At 36.9% G+C, this 21,080-nt stretch overlaps 5 protein-coding genes across 5 annotated transcripts in view; 3 read left to right on the top strand and 2 right to left on the bottom strand.

The window, feature by feature from the left end:
• Positions 1-583: 583 nt before the first annotated feature.
• On the top strand, positions 584-1,461 carry Cbr-rsp-3 (the record flags this gene model as incomplete). The annotated part of the gene is made up of 3 exons (XM_045244397.1): positions 584-750; positions 806-1,196; positions 1,243-1,461. The coding sequence occupies 3 exons, from the start codon at positions 584-586 to the stop codon at positions 1,459-1,461; spliced, it is 777 nt and encodes a 258-aa protein (XP_045092429.1).
• A 945-nt stretch (positions 1,462-2,406) lies between these two features.
• On the bottom strand, positions 2,407-5,483 carry Cbr-elpc-2 (the record flags this gene model as incomplete). The annotated part of the gene is made up of 5 exons (XM_045244396.1): positions 2,407-3,441; positions 3,567-3,787; positions 4,340-5,000; positions 5,054-5,308; positions 5,355-5,483. 5 exons carry the CDS (start codon positions 5,481-5,483, stop codon positions 2,407-2,409), a joined length of 2,301 nt encoding a protein of 766 aa, XP_045092428.1.
• A 621-nt stretch (positions 5,484-6,104) lies between these two features.
• Positions 6,105-6,940, top strand: Cbr-taf-7.2 (the record flags this gene model as incomplete). Its single annotated transcript, XM_045244395.1, has 3 exons — positions 6,105-6,152; positions 6,201-6,540; positions 6,591-6,940. 3 exons carry the CDS (start codon positions 6,105-6,107, stop codon positions 6,938-6,940), a joined length of 738 nt encoding a protein of 245 aa, XP_045092427.1.
• A 7,012-nt stretch (positions 6,941-13,952) lies between these two features.
• Positions 13,953-19,671, top strand: Cbr-tpst-1 (the record flags this gene model as incomplete). The annotated part of the gene is made up of 6 exons (XM_002646996.2): positions 13,953-14,026; positions 14,860-14,996; positions 16,479-16,687; positions 17,033-17,260; positions 17,995-18,331; positions 19,523-19,671. The coding sequence occupies 6 exons, from the start codon at positions 13,953-13,955 to the stop codon at positions 19,669-19,671; spliced, it is 1,134 nt and encodes a 377-aa protein (XP_002647042.2).
• A 299-nt stretch (positions 19,672-19,970) lies between these two features.
• CBG03559 overlaps positions 19,971-21,080 on the bottom strand; it is a gene marked incomplete at both ends in the record, with an annotated part of 11,643 nt that continues 10,533 nt past the window's right edge. Inside the window, one exon of the mRNA XM_002646995.1 lies at positions 19,971-20,054. Coding sequence (XP_002647041.1) covers positions 19,971-20,054 — 84 coding nt within the window. The remainder of the gene's footprint in view (positions 20,055-21,080) is intronic.

Here is a 21,080-nt window from a genome sequence, read left to right as displayed (position 1 = left end):
AGCTGAAATTAAAGACTATTTGTTTTCCTAACACCACATGACAAACGAAAACCTTACACAAAACACTCATTTTTCTCTATCCGTAAATCCACACGAGCGATGACATCATCATTCCCAAGCGCGCTCTACCGCACTTTTTGAAATTTCGCGCGCTTTGAAATTGCTTGCGCGTTGCGGTCGCGTCGCGGTTATTTCATGAGCGTTTGAGACGACGAAAAGCGATTCCACCTCTCACATTTAGCTCATTTCTCAGTCGAAAAACCTTTTTTTCTGTAAAAAACCAAAAACAATTGATTTTTCACTCTTTTTTCTATTGATTTCCGCTGAAATATCCCAACAAGAAGGATTTTTTCGACAAATTTAGGCCTGAAATTAGAATTATTGTTTTCCTGATCGATGGCGCGAAATTTCGAAATTTTTGACCAGTTTTGCGGGAATTTCGTTCATTCGAAACCATTCGTTTCTCTGTTTCGTAACTCTCCTTGGCTCCATTCTTCTTCAATATCCCTGTCGTCATCATAACTATTTTTCGTATCTTTATTTTTCCCCTTCCCAATATAGTTGTTTTTCAGCAGAGGAAATCATGCCACGAGGTGGAGAGGATCAAAAAGTCTACGTTGGCAACCTGCCAGCTGATGTCCGTGACAAGGAGGTCGAAGACATCTTCCATAAGTACGGGCGCATCAAGTACATCGACGTCAAATCCGGACGCGGACCAGCATTCGCTTTTATCGAGTTCGAGGACAACAGGTGAGAACCTCTTCAATATATCTCTTCAACCTGTACCAATCTATTATATGTTCAGAGATGCAGAGGATGCAGTCCGCGCTCGTGACGGCTACGAGTTCGATGGACGCCGTATTCGCGTCGAGTTCACTCGTGGAGTCGGACCACGAGGACCAGGCGGTCGCCCAATCAACGAGGAAGGAGGTGGCTACCGTGGAGGCGGTGACTATCGTGGAGGACGTGGTGGTCGTCAAGGTGGACCACAAAGAAGAACTGGATACCGCGTCATTGTTGAAGGACTTCCACCAACCGGATCGTGGCAGGATCTGAAAGACCACATGCGTGAGGCTGGAGACGTCTGCTATGCCGATGTTGCTCGCGACGGAACCGGAGTAGTTGAGTTCACTCGCTACGACGACGTCAAGTACGCTATTCGTAAGTTGGACGACACCAAGTTCCGATCCCATGAGGTAAGAATGTTGATAACCAATTTTTATAAACTATAGTAATTTTCAGGGAGAAACTGCATACATTCGTGTTCGCGAGGACAACTCATCTGCCGGAGGAAGCGGAGGTGGTGGTCGTGATCGTGATCGCAGCCGCTCTCGCTCACCACGTGCCGAGCGTCGTGCTTCGCCAAAGTACTCTCCACGTCGTTCTCGCTCCCGTAGCCGTTCCCGCTCTCGCTCTCGTTCGGTTTCTCGCAGCCCATCCCGCTCGCCGTCTCCACAATAAGCGAGCCACAACGAGCGAGCTTCGGCTCAACCAGAAACGGTAGCGTTTTGCAATTTCAGCCTTCTGAAAGGTTTTTGTCATCTAATCGTCGGTTAAACCGCCTAATCTTTTGAAGTTGAACTATTGTTGATAACTTCCGTTTCTCTCTTAAAATTCCATCTACATGTTCTCTTGTTCGTTTAAATATTTTTACCCACAAAACCATATGAATCACTCATAAGATAGGAGATGACGACTGTTGTTTTACAATCACTGTTTTCTTCTTTTCTGTTATGGATACACTTCTTCCTCATTTTGATTTCTCTCTTCCCAATCCCAACGTCTAAGTTCAGTATTCCATCTCTCCCATCCATCCCTATACACTATCTAATAATTTTTGTTGGAACTGAGAATAAAATTTTATGTTTCAGCCTCCGCTCAAATCAAAACTATTTGGAGGAGGACCCTTTGCTCTTATCAATCTATTTGCGGGGATTCACAAACTAGGGAGTATCCAGTGACTGAAGGATCGCGGGATTCCGATCAAACAGGGGAAACCATCGATCGCGGATCGACCCGGCCTTTTGCGAAAGAACACAAAAACGCCTAGGAATTGCGGAAAAGAAAGGTTTAGGGAAAGAGTCATTACAAGTGAAATGTTGGCAGTTATGGCTTCCGACACTTCACTAGCCAAAATTAGTTCCCCTGGGGGTCCCTTTTTTACCCGTGTGCTCCCATACCAACTAATAAGAGAAGGTTTCCGCCATGTTCTGTGCGCCGTGCTTCTGAAAGAAGTTCGGTGTGCTAATATGAATCAGCCAGGTAGGTTTCGAAATGGATTTTTAAATTTTGAAAGCTTGGAAAATAAATATTTCTTCATTTGAAAAATTAGTTTTATTTAACCAATCGCAACAAGAACAAGTCAGTTAACAATGACATAGAAAACAACAGAATCACAGGGAAAAACTATTCACTGATTTCAAAAACTCGTAATTTGGCATCGCTAGTGGCGACTGCCAACTTCTTTCCACACTTTGAAAAACGTAGGCGTAAAATGGCAGCATCAATCGGGATCGGATTGGTTCCAACTTTTTCGACAATCTCCAGATTTTCTCCGTTTACTCGGAGTATAACAAGTTCTCCAGTTTGAAGACCCGCAGCGATCACGTCTCCACTAGCGGCCACAGCAGTCACAGGCTCATCAAGTTTGATTTGAGCTTTTGGTGTCCCTTCAGAATGCCATACAATAACTTTTTGATCTCTGGCAGCAGTCACAAATCGCTGGTCATCAAGCCAATCACAACCCCAAATAATACGAGTGTGCTGCTTTCCAGATGTCCAAACGCATTCATACGCAAATCCATCCAAATTCCCAGTCTTCTCTTTATAAAGCTTTGCAGTTCGATCTCTGCTAACAGTCAACAACACAGTTCCAGAAGGATTCCAAGCGATTTGAGTAACCGTCAACTGATGTCCAACAATTTCCGCTTGCTTAGACCAATCTTCAGTTTTCCAAAGCATGACAACCGAGTGTTCCACGTGGCTAGACTTGCAAGCAGTAGCCAATACAGTACCCCGTGGATTCGCAGTAACTGCATAAACCTCATAACCATGACCATACAGTTTATGATCTTCCGGCCAAAGAGTGTTCTGTTGAAGGGTATCCTCAGTTGGTGCGGTTTCTAGCACAGTTGGTGCTGCTCTGAACGCATCCTCCTCCCAATGCTCTCCATCCACAGTTTCTCCTTCGATCATTGGTTTGTTAGAGAGTCCTAAAGCTGGAACGCACGCTCCAAACTCGGCGATTCGACTGGATCCGAATGATTTTGAGGAGGGGACTCCAGTGAGAGTTTCAAGACTTTTAACAAACGATTTTGGAGCTCGAAAAGCTCTGAAGACTTTCTCCTCAGCGCCAGAGACGAATACCGATGGATTGACGAAAGAGAGACACTGCATATCGTGGCCGTGGACTTGTGGACGAGCCATTTCCAGATAGACTTGCTGAAAAATCAAAATTATAGTTAGCGGGAGGGAGAAAAGGGGCGGAGCTTATTTTTTTCGGGTTTTCGACGAATTTTGAACATTTTTAAACACAAAAACCCAAAAAATCGCCTAACGGTTCTTACCTGTTTCTCACTTTTCGCAAACACCCGAGTCGTCTGATCCTGTCCAACTGATATCAAAAACGACGATTCATGCCAATCCACGTCACGAACCTCTCCGACATGACCACCGGTCATCGGAAGAGACGTCCAGAATGTTCGCTGCTCATCAGAAGACTTCCACGCGTGAAGGCCACCGAAGTAAGAAGAGCTGGCGACGACATCTTCAGAATCCGAATCGGAATCTGAAAATTTTAAGCTGCCTGGAATAAGATTACAGAAAAAAGGGCGCGGAGCCTATTTTTCGTTTTTACACTTTTTTTTCTTTGTTCTAGCACTCCGCGACCCGAAAATGTCGAAAATCCGCCGATAAATGGCGCCAATAGCATGAGAAAATAATTCACCGATTTTCCGCGCGGCAAGCTTGCGCCCACTTCGCCCGCCCACTTTTCCGCGCCGCGCGCGACTTTTGAAGAAAAATTGAGCAAAAATGAGCTGTAACTCGAGAAAGTCAATATTTTGTGACGAACATTTTGAGAATATGCTAATTAGGAAGAGGAGATCGATGCAAAATTAAGAAAGTCTCGAGAAAACGCAGTTTGAAACATATTTAAGTGATTTTTGGGGAAAAATCGGCGAATTACGTTTTGAAGCCGTTTTCGGCGGATTTTCGGGTTTCAGAGTGTTAGAAACAAAGGAAAAAAATTTAAGAAACCTACAGAATTGCAGAGAAAATGGGGGAAAAACGGAAATTCAAAAATTCTGTAAAACACTTAATAAAAAAGAGAAAAACCTACGATTTTTATGTGAATTCAAAAACACAGCCGAAAAGAATCCAGCCGCTTGTCCTCCAACAATTCCCAATCTGACATCGTCTCTCCATAAATTATCGATTTCCCTCCAGATAATACACGTCTTGTCACTAGAAGCCGTCAACAAAACCCGCCCATTCTCACTCCACACCGTCGAATGCACCCAATCATCATGTCCCTGCATTACGGCATGAGAGCTGCATCGATAGGAGGAGTTGTTGAATTGGAAGAGGTTTGCAGAAGACGTCAGCTCATCTAGAACATCCTCTTCTGCTGCTGGAATCTTCGGGGCTTCATGATGAGGTCCGGATTCTGGTTCAATTGACCAGAGCCGGACGTAGGTGTCCTGACCAGCAGAGGCAACTAGAAGATGGAATGGGTTATCGTTAAAGGCAATCGAGTGAATCCAATCAGTGTGTCCTGCCACTGAAACTAGTCGTTTGAACGTCTTCTTATCATCTGATTCTCCATAAAGCTCCACGAATCGTTTCGACGTTCCTACCGCCAATAAAACTGTGTTTTGAAGGGAAATAGCGTCTAGGCAAAGGGCAAAGGCCTTCTGATCCAGATCGATTTTCCTAGAATGCACTAGATCTCCAGATGATGTTGTCCACCATGCTTCGAATCCGTTATTTGGGTATTGGACCTGGAAAAACCGAAAGAGTTAGATTTATCCCCAAATTTTGAATTTTTGCTCACCCAAGAAGCCGCTACAACCTTCCTATTGCTCTCGACAACTCCACAAACACTTCCGACACTTCCAGAACACCCAGAGAGATCTGCCACGTATTCTACTTTCTCTCCATTCAATTTCCACAAAACCACTCGCGATCCGACGTCTCCTGATACAAACTCATCGACGTTAGCCGCTGACTTGAGCCGTTTTAGCACTGCAATCGGCTTCTGATGACGTCGCTCGGATGTGCTTCGAATTACTCCAACTTCTGAATCATTCTGAAAAATCCGCATATTTTTTCTTCAAATTAGAAAGAAAACTCACATTAGGAATAGTCTGAACCGCGATTTGAAGTGAGGAAGCGTAGACGACCAGAGGGGCGGATTTACAGGCCACCAGGCAGTGAGAGCGTGGATTAACACTAGCTGAGATGAACTCCTCTTTGATTTTCATGTTTCTGAAAATTTTTACTTGAGAAGTTAGCTGAAAAAAGTCTGAAATTCCCAGAAAAATCTGAAAAATTGCAAAAAATAAAAATGGAAGAGAAAAGTGCTGGAGAAACCTAGTCCGCGGCGAGGTGTACTCCACACGGACAAGTTGTTTTCAATTGTTTTTTTTTCGAAGTTTTCTGCTTAAAGAAGAGGCTGTTATGTTCGGAACGGCCTTTTCGGAATTTTTTAGAATGTCGATTTTCGAAATTTCAGAATATCCGGATTTTCAAAATTTCGGAACTTCTGAATATTCCGATTTTTAAAATTTTAGAAGTTTTCGATTTTTGATTGAAAATTCCATTTTCTATTGCAAAATCGCGAAAAACAGATGAAAAATTAACCAAAAAATTCCAAAAATGCAAAAAAAAAGTAATTCCGCTCGAATCCGCAAGAGAATTTTTGACATGCGCCTTTGACATACAGTAAATAAGTAAATCCGCTTGGTGTCCGATAAGGAATTTTTGGCGTGCGCCTTTGACATACTGTAGTCTGATAATTCCGAAAAATCGGAATTTCCGGAATTCCGTTCCGAAAATCCTTGACATAATCTATTCTAAAATAAAATTAGCATTTTCAGGTAGTTATGTCGTTGGCATCGGGCACCAGAATTCCGCTGAAAAGAGGTCCGAAAGTGAGTTTTTCGTATTTTTTGCTTCTTCACGAAAACAATAGCTTCCAGCCCCAAGTATTCGAAGAAGCGCCAATCACAACACCAACCGATGATCCACCAGAGTTCGAATCTCACATCGTCCTTCGTGTTCCAGAAGATTGTGTAGATCGCATCGAAAAAATCATTGAAACAGATGGAAAGGTTGAAGATTTCGCTATAAATCTAAACAGCGACGCTCGCAACTCCACACTTCGTATCGGGAATCGACTATTGAATGGAAAGATTTTAGACTTGCCTACAATCACGGAGGTCCACAAAACGTTGGATGACAAGAGTCTTTATAAAGTTGCCGATGTCTCGCAGATTCTAGTTTGTACCCATGATTCGATCAATGCGATTACGCCTTCAGGTACGGTAGAAAGAGGCACAAGTTTCTAAGATGAATTATTAATTTTTCAGCTCTCTCCGATGTCACAGAAGATCCTCAAGCGGCCGCAAAGAAGGCTGCAAAGCAATGGCAATATCCACATGGCCTAACCCCTCCCATGAAATGTGCCCGAAAGAAGAGATTTCGAAAGACTAAAAAGAAGAAACTGATGGATGCGCCAGAGGTGGAAACAGAGCTTAAACGTCTTCTGAGGGCAGATTTGGAGGCGGATAGTGTCAGATGGGAAATCGTAGAAGGGGGAGCAGAAGATGGTGGTGGTGTAGACGAAGGCGTCGCACGGACTCAGGGACATGTCAATTATCCATCGAGCAGCGATGAGGAATCAGATCCGATGGCTGATGATGATGAGAAAGAAGAGTGATGAAGAAGAGCATTTTAATTTATTTTTTCTATTTATTATTGTTATTCTGGTCTGTCATCAATGCGGTCGAAAATGTGAGAGCTAGCGGAGCTTAAATCCTTAAAGGAGCATGTTTTTTTCGTAATTATTCTCTTTTTTTTTTGATTCCAAACTTTTTTCCACTAAAATGGGCAAAATCTAAAAAAATCTCATAAGTCTATTTTCGCCTGTTTTTGCGGGGTTCGGGTCTTTTTTTTCCGAGTTTTCAGCACATTTCTATTGATTTTATGCAATTTTTTTGTGAAAAAAAAACACAATTTCCTACGATTTTCGATGAATTTCATCAATTTTAAAATTTCGCAAAATTTGAAAAAAAAATCACAAAAAAAGCATTGAAACGATGAAATTTCCGGTTTTTTCGATATTTTTTTTTGAACAGAAAACGGCTAGATTGAACGAAAATTCGGTAATTTTTAATGATTTTCGGATTATTAAAAAATCTCTAAATTTTTATAAATTTTAAATTAAAAAAAAATGGCACAAGACCATAAAAATCGCCGAAAAGTGGGAAAAATGTTTCAAAAACTGTTTTCTGGCCTAATTTTCAAGATTTCTCGGATTTTTGTAAAGAAAGTTCAAGTTTTTTTTCCGGTATTTTCCGGGAAAAATACTCGAAAAATTGCGAAAAAATCGCATAAAAACATTTGAAGTTATCAAAAAACCGTCAAAATCTATCTGAAAATCGGAAAAAAACCAGAAAAAATTACAAAAAATACATACCCCTAAGCTCCGCCCACTCTCAAATTTTCGGCCACTAATTAGACCTCTCAATGATCTTTTCTCCACGGAAGAATCTCAAAATCTCGAAAAAAACTCTTTATTTGTATATAAATCATCGTTTTTCAAAATATATTTTCCCTATTTTTTCATTAAAAACCATTGAAATGTATGGTTTCCTTCCCTTTGGACTATCTCTTTCTCTTTCAAAAAAGTGCATTTTTCACTGGTTTCTGCTCAGCTCTTCGCCATCAATTTTTGATGAGCGGCGACCTAGAAATTGACTTGGAAAAGAATTTTTAGAAAATCTAGAAAAAATATCTTTTCGGAGAAAAGATAATATCATTTGAGTCGTTTTTTTCTGTTTCATTTTAAACAGGAGGCCCAATCCGGTTCTATGTTTTCATCATGTTTCTTTTTTTGTTTGAAAAAAAAAACGAAACAATTTTCCTCCTCCTTTCCATCTGCCAAAAACTTGTTCTCGGTCACTTTTGGTCATATATTTTCAAGCTAGAATATTTTATTCATCACAAGAAAATGAAGAAAAAATGATAAAAAGTATAATGTTTGGTCGGTTATGATTGACTTTTTTCATGTTTTGCTTGCTCTTTTGTGTTTTGTGCTGGAATCTGAAAAGTTGAAATTTGACAGTTTTTGTTGTTGAAGTGTTGAGAAATTATTCCTTTTTTAATACAATTTCAGTGCTATTTTAATGTTTTTTTTCCATTTTTTAAAATTAATTTTTAAACAATTCCGGTGCTTTTAATTCTTATTTGCCCCCTTTTTTCCAGTTATTTACACCTATAATTCTCAATTTTCTTTAAAAATCCTGTAAACAAAATTTGTTTGTGTTGATGTCCACTTGTATAGAAATAATGAGGTTTTTGCCTCTTCCCCGCATCGCGGAAAGAATTAGTTCAATTAAAGAATTCAACTCTTATGCTGAGCAATTTCAAATATTCTGAATATCGATTTTTTTTTCAGTTTTCACCTGAAAACTTTTAGCCGAAAACACGTGGCTGTGCGAGCCCTATGCTTAGTGTTCTAACCGCCAAAACAAGGCTCGGAAAGAATAAGCTCAAAAAGAGGATGAATGGACAGAAAAATAAAGTTTCGCTCTCACTATTTTTCTGTAATATTGTCAGAATTATAAAACTGCGACTTCGGTGTATGCAGACTCAGTACAAAAATTGAGTGCCTTGCACTGAGTCTGCATGTGTGGAAAATATGAAAATTTTCAAAAAAAATTCAGAGAATCCGATTTTTTCAAATTTCGAAAAATCGGAATATCGCTTTGCTGTGCGAAAATATCCCGAATTTCCATTAATTCTGAAAATTTATAAAATTAATTTCGTTTCCGGCACTTTTCTCTGAAAAAAATCTCTGAAAATCCTTTTTTTAAATTTCTGCCAAACTGTGAATTCTCAGATTTTCGACATTCTTCTTGAGGAATTCAAAATTTTCGTTTTTTGAAAAAATGTCTGAAATTCACTTTTTCAGAATTTTCAAACATTTTTGATTTTTTTTTGAGTTTCAGTTTATTATTTTCCAAAAAAATAGGTAGAAAATTTTTAAAGGAAAAATAGGTGTTTTGGATCCCACAGCGACAACTACAGTAACCTAAAAATAATTTTTTCTGATTTTATTTTCTCGATTTTCGTGCGTTTTTTGTCAATTTGTTTAACAGAAAAATCGACAAAAATGAGCTAAAAAAAGCGAAGAAAATCCGGAAAATCTAAATATTTTCAGGTTACTGTAGTTGTCGTTGTGGACCTTCATCTTCGATTTTTTTTCCAGTTTTTGCCAAACTTTTTGTTTCAAAACCAGCCTACTGGCTGCTGCGCCTTCGGCGCAATTCAATATTTTTACTGGTTTGTCGCTCCGCCCCTCACTTTTCGCTTTCTCTTTCTCAAGAGGTAGAACATGTACGCCCTCCCTTCTCTTTCCTGGTGTGACCTTCATGGCACAACTGGGTGCATGCACAGTCGTTGTCCGAAGGGCCGCGGGTTCAGTTTTGGCGGCGGCCTAATTCTTATTTTAAACCCAAAACCGGTCAGCCGGACACTAACACCAACAGATACGTCTAGCGTTTTATATATAAGGAAGATATTGAAAATTAAATGCGTAGAAAAAAAATGTCGATTCATATAAAATTAAGCGATTTTTCGCTTCAACACGCCAAAGGCGCGCCAGCCGCACTTACTAAAATTTATATGTTTTTTGTTCGAAAAACACCTCGTCGCCTCCCTCAATGTTTAACTTTCCCCTTTCACCTGTTTTGACCACTTTCATTCACATAGCAAAGGACACATTTTATCTCTAATTCTCCATTCTTTTTACACTTCCCTCCGCGCCTCCCGATCCTTTTCGCTCTCTCTTTCGTTCGGACACCAACTTCCTTCGAATTTCTCGCAAATTGCCTTTCTTTCTCACCCCACGACGGATTATGACAGGTCGTCCCAGATTTATGTGAGGATTTTTAGGGATTTCTTAGGGGAAAAGCCAAAAAAAGAGAGCTCTTCTCAGTCAGTTCTGGTCCCATGATTTATGACAGGTTCTCTGAATATTCTGTCTTTTTTCCTCCGGAAAAAAGACATTTGTCAGATTTACGTCTTCAGCCTTCTTTCAACAACTTTTTTTCTCATGGGAGCATAAAAATATTCTAGAATTTTTAATTTTTTGGAATGTTCCGATTTTTTCAAAATTTTGGAGTTTTTTCGGAGTTTTCCCGAAAAATTAGTCAAAATCCAATGAAAAACACAAAAAATTGAATTAAAATGCATTCCACTCGAAGCCCGCAAGAAAACTTTTGGCTCGCGCCTTTAACTACCGTACATAATCAATTGTCGGAATTTCGATAAAATTCTCAGATTTTGAACTATATTTAAACGAAAAATTGCATTAGAATGATGAAAATTATCGTTAAAATTTGTCGAAATTCGTCGAAAAATGGAAATAAAAATCGAAAATTTTCCGTTCGGAATATTTCGATTTTTCGATGAATTTCATCGATTTTAACGATTTTTTTCGCCAAAAAAAATCGCATAAAAACAAAAGAACATATCGGAAAATCGTTGAAAAATCATGAAAAATTTCCAAAAAAAAAGGGAAAATTCAAATTTCCCAAGTCTAACTATCCCGTTCCCATCCTCCAAATCATTCATCTTTCTCTTCTCTTTTATTTCATCGCTAACCCTCTAGAAATTGATTTTGTGCAAATATTTGAGCAAAAGTAAAAAGAAAAGAGAAGCAGAAAGATGTGTAAGTATGTTTACGGCTCTATTCGTCATATATATCTATTCAGAAGATAACATTCTCTCACCCCTAAATATACGATTTTTTCAAAAATTTTGCTACAAAAATTCGCTCTCTAGAACTCGTTCAAAATTGCTTCTTTTTTTCAACGATGAACGGCAGAAAAAAAGGAAAAAAGTTGTTGGTCAGTCACCCCAACAAGCCTTCCTTTTTGCGTCTTGATTAGTCTTGCTTTTTCTCTCTTTTCCTTCTTCTCACATACTCCACAATTTTCGTTCGTCCAGAGAGAGCAGAGACACGCTGTTCTTGTTTTTTCCTACTTTTTTGAGATTAAGTTTTTTCTTTAATTCTCGATAATATAGCTTGCATCTAGCTGAGCAAACTTGGGACAGCTGAACCAATAATTGTCCTTTTTCCTTAAAATTATATTTCGCTCTTTATGAAATAAAAGATAAAAATAGAGAAAAATCGCCTGAAATTTGGCAGATTCTAAAATTTCAATTTTTATATTTGACGCACTTTTTGGGTTCTAGAAAACCCTAGTATTCTGAAAAGATGTACTCAAATTCGCTTTTTTCGGGAAATTTCGATTATTGTTTAAAATTGTTATTTTCGCTCAAAAAATCGATGCTATGGAAGAGAAACACCGATAGCCGTGGCGGAAGGTCCCGCAGCGACAACTACCGTAACCTAAAAATATTGTTATTTTCCGGATTCCCCCCCCCCCCCCCCCCCCGGTTTTCACTGATTTTCGCCGAGTTTTCTGTCATTTTTCCCTTTAAAAGTCGGGAAAATTGACTGAAAATGTACAAAAATCGAGAAAATAGATCCGGAAAATTAAGATATTTTTAGGTTAGATTTTTAGGTTGCCGTTGTGGGACCTCCGACCACGGCCACCGGCGTTTCTCTTCTACAGTTCCAACTTTTTTTGCAGAATAATAATGAAAAATCTGAAAGCTATGGATTTCCTAGAATTTCAATTTTGGCCCTTTTTTGGATGTCCCAGCTTATGATTCTCGGAAAATTTCAATGCGATATTTTCTGAATGAAATCATTAAATTTCCCATATTTTTCTTTTTTTTTTGAAAAATTTGTATTTTTGTTCAAAATTGGCTCGTTCAGATTCCACCCTGACCTAATAAATATGCAAACTAATCGCATTGGTGGCTCTTTTTTCTACGTCATCACTCTAATTTTAACGTATTCTTGACATTCAATTTTTTTTTCCTCAAAAACCGAACTTTGAAAAATGCTCGTCTTCTAGAGTCTTCTGAAGTCACCAAATTAAATTAAATTCTCCCCTCCTAGAAAGTTCTGTAGAATGAATTTCCATAAGATATTAATCAACCTCCAAATAGTTCCTCTATTAATCTTTTCAATCTGGCATAAATATCTAATTAGTTGAATTGTGACCTCATGGATTACTGTAACTATACAAAAAAAAACAATGAATACTGTCGACCAGAAATCAGTATGTCGTTAGTGCGTCGTCCTTAATTCAGTGGCGACCTTCTCCCTCTTCTTCGAAAGTCGTTATCCTTTCAACTGATCGTTATGCATATCTGCGTCTCTATTCAAGAAAGATTAAACCTTTTTTTTCAAAATACATATTTCTGGATCGCTCAAAAAATGTACTCAAACTTATTCAATTCCTCTGAAAATTCCAGAAAATACTTCTCAAAACTAATGCTTCATTTTTGTAGTTGAAAAGTTTCTTGTAAAATTGATAACTGGGGAGATATTTAATCAATGATTAGGTATTGATTTTGGGGAAGTGATATCACTTGTGGTTTAGAAAATTACATGTTTGCTGGCTGAGCTAGAAAAACCAAACCACATGCATTTCTCTCTAGTCACTCACAATTCAATCATCTGAATTTTTTGCACAATTTGAATTGCATTTTGACATTGTGCACGCACACTTGATTACGGTAGAAGAGACGAAATCGGAAGTTTGAGAAAAATGTTTCAAGTTTTTTTAGTGATCAAAAAATGGCTTTATTGCTCTAATAGAAACTCACCCTATACTTTCACTTTGAGCTCATTTATCTCGTTTCCTATGAGAGATATCAAAAATCTGTCAACTGATAAATTACTTTTCATAATATGGCTGATATTTTATCAGTTGATAGATTTTTGATATCTCTTCTAGAAAACGCGATAATTGAGCTCAAAATGCACGTATAGGATAGGCTTCGGATCAAATACGATAGATAGAACATTCTGAAGTCATTCAAAATGTTCTGAATTGTACTTTTTTTGAAAAATGGTAGAAGGTTCCAGAAAAGAGGTTTGTCATTCCCAAGGATTACGGTAGTAATATTTATCTTTCCTAATAAAATAAGGATTTTCAATACCTGGTGATTAAATTTGTTACTTTGAGCTAATTTATCTCGGTTGCTATGAGAGATATCGGAAATCTTTCAACTGATAGAATGTTGGTGATATTATGAAAAAAACATTTTATCAGCTGACAACTTTTGGATCTTTAGCATAGGAACCGAGATAAATGATCTGGATGTTCAGCAGACTATTTTAAATTTTTACGGTTTCACCAAAAATTCCTTTTTGTTAAACATGATTAGGGGAGCTACCATAATCCTGACGAGTTACAAACCTTCTTTATGGTATCATTAGCATAATTATCCCCATTTTTTCTTCTAAGCGACCCTGTTGGGCACTAAAGAAGTCTCTTATTCCAAACTACATCTCCTTCCTCCACATCATTCTCCACCTTATCCTATACTATCTATTCACCTCCTTCTTTTTCGTTTTTCGATTTATCTCCCAATTCCCGAATCATCCATCCATCTGGCGCTCTCGATATCTCTGCGTCTCTCCACTCTCTCTCTCTCTCTCTCACTTTTCTTCCCATCAATTCTTCTTCCACATTTCACTTCTACACTCTCCTCATACTTTTTTTTCCGTATAAGAATTCTCTGAATTTATATATTTTCAGCCTCTCCCATGCACTTATAGCACTTGTATGAATCTTCGAATGATGAGAAAAAATCGGGAATTTCTACTCGTTCTGTTTTTGGTCGCCTTCATTCTTTTCTATTTTATCACATCCAGGTAGGCAGCATTTTCGAAGAAGTCACAAAATAAATGATGGAGTTTGTGTCATTGAATTTCGATTTTTCTGTGTTTTTTGGTTTGAAAATTACTGTTGATTACTGTATATCCGGGATTTTCGAAACATAATTCTGAAAATTCCAAAATTTCCGATTTTCTGAATCACTCTTTTTGTTGTTTTTAAAACACTTATTTTCTTCGATTTTTTCGAAATTTTTAGTGATTTTTCCGTTTTTTTTTTTTGAGAAAAAACAGTTTAAAATCTTCGAAATTTGGCGAAAAATCGAAAAAATAGGTGAGAAGACAATTACGAGAAACCCATGATCCTTTAAGGATTACGGTAGATATTAAAGGCGCATGCCCAAAAGTTTAATTGTGGGTCTCGAGCGGAATTAATTTTGATATTTTTTTTGACGTTTTGAACAATTTTTTTCGTTTCTTTTTGATGGGAAAATTCCGAAAAAAAATTTGTTTTTCCGAAATTCCGAAATTGTGAAATCGAAAAATTCCATAATTTTCAAAATTAGAATCTTCCAAAGTTTCGAAAAATCGGAATTTTCCGAAATTCTGAAATCGGATAACTTTTAACTTCTGAAATTAGAAAAATTCCGAAATTTTGAAAATCGGAAAATTCTGAATTCACCGAATTTTCGAAATTTCGAAAATTGGACTTTTCCGAAATTCAGACAATTTGGAAAATTGAAAATTCTGAAATTTTCCAAAATTTAGAAATTCGGACTATTCCGAATTTTTCAAAAAATCCTCGCTGTACAGTAATCCTCCACAAAATTCCAATTTGGCATATTTTTTTCCCAAAAATCCAATACTTCCAGAACATCCGACGACCCATACTACAGTAGTCGGCGTGGCAAATTCAGAAGCGGCGATGACGACGAAATCGACAGACCCCGACAATTAGCCGTTCAGGCTGATGACGGATACAATAGAACGTCGCCTTTCATATTCATAGGTAATATATGGATGGACAAATTGAATAAGAAAAGAGGAGGAAATATGGGTCAAGAGGTGTAATTGGGGAAAAGTTGATGGATTTCGGTTTGTCCGAATGTCCGCAGAAGGGGAATTCTTACTTGAAATTATTATTTTTAGAGCACAAAAAATGAGAAAAACTGTCAATAATCAGTATTTATCAGTTTGTTGATAATCATTGATTCTTCAAAACCTGCACATCAAAACAGTGCTCGTTGGTCAGCTAGATTACTTCTTTAGGAACTGTGACATGGCTACAGTAATCTGCATTCCTTCCCTCCGAATAAATATAAAAATTCCTTATCAGTGAGGACACATTGAGAACATTCCATGTCTGGAAAAAGAAAGCGTAAACATTTGAAATGTCAATCTCAGAGAAATGATGGGAAATATCTAGTTTGAGATTATGTAGTTGTTGTAGGATGAGTGGGGAAAGTGCGCTCTACAGAAAATTTGAAATTTCAAAAAAATTCAAAAATTGGATTTTCAGCGAAAATCCTAACTTTTGGTTTTCAGAAAAACTTAAAATTTAGGAACTAAAAAAAAAAGATTTTTAGAAAAATTAAATTTTCGAAAAAAAGTTTTATTTGGTTTTCAAAAAAACTTAAATTTTAAGAATTTTGAAAACTGATTTTCAGAAAATTTCAAAAACTTTCAAAAAATCTCAAAAAATAAGTTGAAAGAAATTCGATTCCTGAAATTTTCAAAAAAAAATTTTTTGAAACTCGGAAAATTCGAAATTTCCTATATTTCGATTTATAAAAAAATTCGAAAAATGATTTTAAGAACATTTGTTTTTTGAAAATTCGGAATTTTCGTCTTTCCTTGATTATCTTAATTTTTCCAATAGAGCGTCTTTGCTAAAAATCCAAAGTTTAGATTCCAAACTCAGAGAACATGCTCTTTGGTGTCACTTTTCCTCTGCCCCACCCGCTCTCTAACTATGACACGTATAGTTACAGTAGCCCCAACCCGCCAACTCCGTCACACTCTTTCCTGTTATCATTGAACTCAACAACCTGTCAAAAAATTCGAGAGATCAATTTTTCCTGTCCTAATAAACATGGGAATCAAATGAAAAATGAAAATTTTCAAATCACAGGCGGTGTCGCTACGGTCGAAGGTCCCACATCGACAAATACCGTAATCTAAAGTTGAGAAAAATTGACTAAAAGCGAACAGAAATGGAGAAAACTAAAAATACCATAAAACCTGTATTAGAAGGGCCCCCACACTGCCAAGTTTGAGCTCAATTATCACTCAGCTCCTATAAGAGATGTGAAAAATGTGTAACCTGATAAAATGCATAGGATATTATGATAAACAATTTATCTGTTCATCAATTTTTTATATCTTTTTCAGAGACCGAGATAAATTGGCTCAAAGTTGAAAATTAGGGGGGCCCTTCTATTACAGGTTTTACGGTAGTTTCTATTCTTTGTACCGAAATTATATGTTCCAGGCGGTGTTCCTCGTTCCGGGACGACGCTAATGCGAGCCATGCTAGACGCCCATCCCGATGTTCGATGTGGAGAGGAGACACGTGTCATTCCACGTATTCTGAATCTCCGATCGCAATGGAAGAAGTCAGAAAAGGAATGGAATCGGTTGCAGCAAGCAGGTGTCACCGGAGAGGTTATCAATAATGCAATCAGTTCGTTTATTATGGAGGTAGGCACAGGATCGATCATTTGGAAGTGTGGCCTAACTTTTGCAAGCTGAGTTTTCTAGGCCACCATTGTGAAATATCATAGAAAACACCAGAGGCCATTTCTATGATATTTTACCATGGTGGCCTAGAAAACTGAACTAGCAAAAGAGACCACTACTTCAAAATGACCTAGAAACACATAATGTGAATATAAGACCAATTCTAAGCGATTTTATCATGTTGGCCTGGAAAACTCAGCCTGCAAAAGTTAGGCCATCATGTTAAAATGTATTCATTCCGAGAAATTTGTGTCAAAAGAATACATGTTACATGATGGCCTAGAAAACCAAATTTTCATTTTCCAGGTCATCGTAGGCCATGGCGACCGTGCGCCCCGCCTCTGCAATAAGGATCCGTTCACAATGAAATCGGCGGTCTACCTGAAAGAATTGTTTCCAAATGCCAAATATCTTTTGATGATTCGAGATGGGCGGGCTACAGTAAACAGTATTATATCCAGAAAAGTGACGATTACGGGATTCGATTTGAACGATTTTAGGCAGTGTATGACGAAGTGGAATGCGGCGATTCAGGTGAGAATTTGAATTTTTTGAACTTTCAAGAAAAAAATATATGCATCAAAATGGTTAGAAAAGCATGTAGAATCGCTTAAAAATAAAGTTAAAATTCAAGAAAATCGAAAAATCGCATTTCTGGAAACTTCCGGAAGGTTTTCGAATATTTTTTTTGAAATACCGCCAAAACTGAAAGCTCTGAAAATTTTGCGATTTTTCTTTTTCGCAAAATTGTTAGACCTTTTTAGGTTTTCCAGATGTTTTTGAAGGTTCTTTATCGATTTTTTCCGAATTTTTTGTCTTAAACTTGACCGGAAGATTACTGTAGATCGTTGTAGAAACCGAATTTTCTTTTGTTGTTTTTTTTTATCCGCAAACACAATCACGTCAAATTGCAGACGAAAAAAAATACGAAGGAAAATTCGATTTCTACAGTAATCTTCATATCAAATTTCAGAGAAAAAATTAAAAAAAATCGAAAAAGAATCGCCAAAAATAGCCGAAAAACCCGAAAAGGTCTAAAAATTTTGCATAAAAATTGAAGAAAAATCGCAAGAAATTTTTCGGAGATTTCATTTTTGGCGGGAATTCAAAAAAAAAAAGATTCTAGAACCTTCCAGAAGTTCCCAAAAAGCGATTTTTCGATATTTTTCAATTTTTTCTTTGTTTCTATATGAATATTCACGTTTTCTACACATTTTGAAAAATCTTTATTGGGCGGAGTTTCAAAATTTCCAAACTTGAAATTCCAGATCATGGTAGATCAGTGCGAATCGGTTGGTGCCAACTGCCTCAAGGTCTACTACGAACAACTGGTTCTTCATCCAGAAGCCCAAATGAGGAGGATAACAGAATTCTTGGATGTCCCATGGGATGACCGAGTTCTTCATCATGAGCAGTTGATTGGGAAGGATATCTCTTTATCTAACGTCGAAAGAAGCTCAGATCAAGTTGTGAAACCAGTGAATCTGGATGCGCTGAGTAAATGGGTGGGGACGATTCCAGAAGACGTCGTGAGAGATATGGATTCAGTGGCACCCATGTTGAGGAGGTTGGGATATGATCCCAATGCCAATCCGCCTAATTATGGTAAGAGAAATTGTTTTTAGAAACTCGAAGATTTGAGGAAAACTACCAGGAGGCCCCTCTATTAGAGGGACCCATCTAATGCAGGTTTTACGGTAGATTCAGAATAAAGTAAAGAAAAAAAAATTCAAGAAGAAATCGCCGAGTCTGGAGTTGTCAATTTTTGAAAACAAGGATTTTCGAATTTCCCGCCAAAATAGAAAATTCCTTGTTTTCGTCTCTATTCTAGAGGTGGCCTAGAATTTTCAGTTTTTGTCGGAATTTTCAGAGAATTCGGAAATTTCAGAAAAACGGTATTTTCAGAAAAAAAACAGAATTTGTTATAAAATTCACTTTTCAGAAAAATCAAAAATATAAAAAAATTGCCCGCGGTATGTCCGGGGTATCAGGTTCCTGTGATAAAATAGAAGAAAATCAACAAGAAATGTAACAAAATCGGTTTATTATGAACAAGTTAGAAAGAAACAACAAATAAAAGCTTAGAATTCAAGCAAACTCACTTGAAATCCTTCAAAAAGTCTCTCAAAAACTACGAGCCAAATCCAAGCTCGCAATCACTCAAAACTAAATTCAAATTGTGCGCGCGCCGAGCGGGATAGCGGAGTGTCGTTGCGTGTTTAGAGGGAACCTTTAGAAGGGGTTGGAGGGTAGATGCCCCAGGCAACTAAAAATCGAAAAAATATACTTTTTTAGAAATATTGAAACTTTTAGAAAAATTAGGATTTTCAGAAAACCGAAAAGCAATATCGAATTCTAAAAATTTTAGAAATTCTAAAAGTTTTACAATTTCGGAAAAATCGAAAATTTCAGAAAATACACGGAAAATTAGAGATTTTTGAAAATTAGGAATTTTCAACAAATTCGATCTTTTCATACAAAAAATCAGAATTCTCAGAAAAATCAAAAATTCCAGAAACTTTGAATTTCTCTAAAAAATTAGAATTTTCAGAAAAATCTAAACTTTTAGGAAAATCAGCAGAAAACCATTTTTTTCAGATTTTTCAAACACAAAATCTGAAAATTTCGAGTTTTCGGAAAAATGTGTATCCTCGAAAAATCTTTAAAATGCTCAAAATTTGAATTTCTTGAAAATTCTGGCATTTTGAACCCAAACTTGAGATTTTTGAGATCTTTTTCTGGAATTAAAAATTTCCAACACTATATCATTCTAAAAATCATTTATCAAATTTCCAGGAAAACCCGACGAGCTGGTCGCCAAAAAGACAGAAGACGTTCATAAGAATGGTGTGGAATGGTACAAAAAAGCGGTCCAAGTGGTCAACGATCCCGAACGAGTCGACAAACCGATAGTGGACAGTGAAGCGGCCGCCGGAAGGGATTAATAATGTTTTTTAAATTAGATCATAATTCAATTTTTTCTCTTTTTTATTTTCGAAATTTGAAATTTTCAAATCATCCGGTCCCCTTCCCCCTAGAAATCAATCACAAACCAATTGTCTTGCCGAAACGGGTCCCTTTTTCCCCCTCCCCCATTCATCTAGTTGCCTTTTTTTTCCAAAATTCGTGATATCTGTTTTTCCTGTTCTATATATAATTTATTATGTGTTTGAGTCGTCCATTTGCATTCGGGTCTTTTTTAGAAATACATAAAAGTTTCACTTTTTAAAGAAAAATATCGAGTTCAACAATCTTGGGTAGTTGTTGTGGTGGTTGCAGCAGCATGCTTCTTACGAACGTCACGAGCAGTGCGGATGGGGTCGGATCTCTGAAAAATCGGGGGAAATTTTGATTTGTCTTGAATTTTTGGAGGCAAGAAGCTCGAAATTTCGAGAATAAAAGCTGAAAATCCTAACTTTTTTTCAAAACTTCCAAACAAAGTAAAAAAATTAAAATATTATTTTCGAAAATTTTAGGAAATTTTAATTATTATTTTTGGCTGAAACTGTTTTTGCAAATTTTCAGTTTCAAAAAGTCAAAAAATGTCTGAAAATCGCAAAAATCATGTTTTTAAAAATTTCAAAGCTAATTTTCAGTTTACATAAAAGATAAAAGTATGAAAGTGTCTCAGTTTTGCGAAAATTCGCAATTTTTAAATTACGAATTTTTGATTTTTGTTGATTTTTTTCGATTTTCAGCTTGTTGCACTGAATTTTTATTCAAAAATTTAATTAGGACCTTTTTTCACTGAAAATGAAAATTTTCATTGATTTTTTTTTTGAAAAATCTGAAATTTGAAAAAAAAAGTTTTGGAAAATGTTGCAATTTCGCGGATTTTTTGCAAGTTTCAGTACTTTTTGTTTTTAGCATTTTTAAAAAATATTTTTAATGATTTTCGCGAATTTCAGACAATTTTTCACTTTTTCCACAGAAATTATTTTTGAAAAATTTTAATTGACAAAGTGTAAATTTTGCTGGTTTTTTTTTCCAGTTTTTGCATTTTTTGAAAAGTCTGAACTTCGCGAAAAGGTCAATTTAAAGGAGGACTCCGACCAAAAATTTTTATTGCATTGAAATGTTCAAAAAGTTGTCTATTTTCCCAATATTATAGCGAAAAAATTTGAAAAAAATCCGAAATCCCCGAAAAATGCCGTTAAAAGCGAAAAAAAAATCAAAAAAAAGTTGCTACGAGGGCCGAGGATTTGAATTCCCGCGCAGTGAGAAACCTAGGCCACGGGGCCTGATAGCCGTTTTTTCAAGTGGCCGACAGTGGTTTTTTAAGTTTTTTACCTGCCGGACATGAAAACCGAAAAAATCCGGAAAATTTTCCATGTCAGAAAGGTGCTGTGATGTC

The sequence above is a fragment of the Caenorhabditis briggsae genome, assembly GCF_000004555.2.
Source record: "Caenorhabditis briggsae complete genome, chrIII, whole genome shotgun sequence".
Taxonomy (NCBI): Eukaryota; Metazoa; Nematoda; class Chromadorea; order Rhabditida; family Rhabditidae; genus Caenorhabditis; species Caenorhabditis briggsae.
The sequence above is the reverse complement of the archived record's forward strand: the minus strand, read 5'-3'. Positions and strand labels throughout refer to the sequence as shown.